Here is a 2,269-nt window from a genome sequence, read left to right on the forward strand (position 1 = left end):
CCAAAATATATGTTTAGATATTATTCCAGGGAGTAGAACTTGTAAACACATTTTCAGAGGCCCATAAGTTAGTGCAACAGGTAAACGTTTAATCCAAAAGTGCTTCCATTTGACAAGGGGGTGGGGATGGGTGGAGAGAATCTAAGGTGCTTAATCTCAAGCATCCAATTTCTTGGGAAACAAATGTCAATTTAGTGTAAAGTCACACACAAAACATAAACTCTGGCCAAAAATGGCTGCTCCTACCTCACAAGCTGCTATTATGAGCTCGTAGAGAAGCTGTATGTGTCAGCATGAAGCTCTCAGTACACTGCTGGCTGCTAGCAGATGGTGACCTACGTGGTGACCGCTGAAATCGACTCCGCCGGTTGAAGTAGTGGCCTCCTGTCCAAGACCTGTTGTGCTTCCTCAGGTACTCCTTATAGTTCTTGGTGAGCAGCGTGTAAAGGAATGGGTTGATGCAGCTGTTGCAGTATGTCAGGCACGTGGTCAGGTAGTTGATGTTGCGTTTTGCTTTGTCAGAGAGGGGCAATGGGTGGTAGAATTGAAATAGCAGCTGCCAGATCCAAAAAGGCAGGAAGCAAGCCCAGAAGAGAAGCACAATGGTGAAAATCAGATACAGCACCTTCAGGGAAAAGACATCAAAGAAAAGTAATGAACAGGAGTCAAGATGTGTTGTGGAACTATATACACAAATACATTATTTTGTGATGCACTGACCTTTTGATTTGGTAGTTTCTTGGTCTGCTTGAAGCTTTCTGTTTGTGAAATCCAGTAAGTGCGAGCTAGCTGGATGTAGAGATAGCCAATAATCAGTCCTGGAGCAATGATGCTTGTGCAAAATAGGAAGGAGATATAAATCTTGTAAGACAGTGTGGATAATGTGGACTGGCAGATAAGCTTGGTGCCCACTGTCATTAACTGGATGCTCATAATCATCGGCAGAGTCAGAATCAGAGAGGCTGCCCAGACCAGCAAAGCAATAGCTTTCCGGTAACTTTTGGATCGCTTGACCGTATCAAGTGGCTTGAGCACTGCAAAATAACGTTCTGTGCTCATGATGGTCAATGTAAAGATGCTGGCATGCATGGTCAGGAAGTCCATGCTGATCAGTATTCGACACCCTGCATCTCCAAAGTGCCATCCCTTCAAGAAGTGTGTGCAGACTACGAAAGGGATGGTGAGAAGATACAGCAAGTCAGCTAAAGCTAAGTTTATAATGTAGATGTACATCGAGGCTGCAGTCCTCATAGACTGGCACATGACCACCAGGGTGTAGATGTTCCCTGAGACTCCGATGAGGCACATGACAGAGAGGATGGTACCAATGGTAAAGGTGGCAGCTGCATCCTGGTGTGAGTTCATGGGTGAGTCAGTGGCATTGGCACTCCTTTCCACCAGGACTCCTACGGGTTCCATGGACACCGTTGTCATGCCTGCATAGGTGAGAAAGATGGTAAATGGACTGTACTTATATAGCGCCTTTCTATCTTATTTCAAGATACTCAACGCACTTTACACTACAATCTGTGTCCTCATTTACCCATTCATACAGCACTCTACTAGATCTCTACAAAGATAATTGAATAAATCATTCTAAAGAGACTAATCAGTGTTTTAGATCACATTCATACACTGATGGGACACACATCAGAGGCTATGAGGGGTTCAGTGTCTTGCCCAGGGACACTTCGACATGTGACTGCTGGTGGATTCGAACCCCCAGCTCTCGCACTGGAGGATGACTGCTCTAACCACTCAGCCACAGCCACCCCAAAGATGAAATGTTCAACTTTATTATTCAATGATCCATGAACAGTTGTATTTTTATTTAAGAGCATCTTTTCTGTAAAGGGGAGAGCTATAATAGCCAATTTTGTGTCAGTCCTACTTTTTAATTTGTACCAGAAAAGGCCATTAGATATTGACTAGATTAACTTGATTTTCATGAAAAGCTTTATCTCAGGCTTCATCTTTGAATGAAAGCCCACATTTTGCTCATGCACTTCAAAATCAAGTTCTAAAAATAGCTTTGAATTCATACAAATTATCTTGACTCTGAATAATACACAGCATAGATACACATAATATTTCCTTGTAGGTTCTTAAAGTTTTCTACAGGAGTCAGTATTCGTCACTATGCAAATATCTGAAACTATGTCCTGAATGTTAACTGTATTGTCACATTTACAGTTAAATTAAAAAATGGTGGTGTGTTATTTATGAAAGTTCATGTGTATTAAGAAAGAGCAAATCTTGCAAAAAAAAA

General features: G+C 42.0%; 1 protein-coding gene across 1 annotated transcript; it reads right to left on the reverse strand.

Annotated features, from left to right (window-relative positions):
• Nucleotides 1-247: 247 nt before the first annotated feature.
• Nucleotides 248-1,434, reverse strand: LOC119423332 (urotensin-2 receptor). Its single transcript, XM_037690709.1, has 2 exons — nt 721-1,434; nt 248-625 (listed from the first exon to the last, which is right to left on the reverse strand). The coding sequence occupies exons 1-2, from the start codon at nt 1,432-1,434 to the stop codon at nt 248-250; spliced, it is 1,092 nt and encodes a 363-aa protein (XP_037546637.1).
• Between the last annotated feature and the right edge of the window lie 835 nt (nt 1,435-2,269).

This window comes from Nematolebias whitei, chromosome 17 (assembly GCF_014905685.2).
Source record: "Nematolebias whitei isolate Nwh7 chromosome 17, NemWhi1, whole genome shotgun sequence".
Taxonomy (NCBI): Eukaryota; Metazoa; Chordata; class Actinopteri; order Cyprinodontiformes; family Rivulidae; genus Nematolebias; species Nematolebias whitei.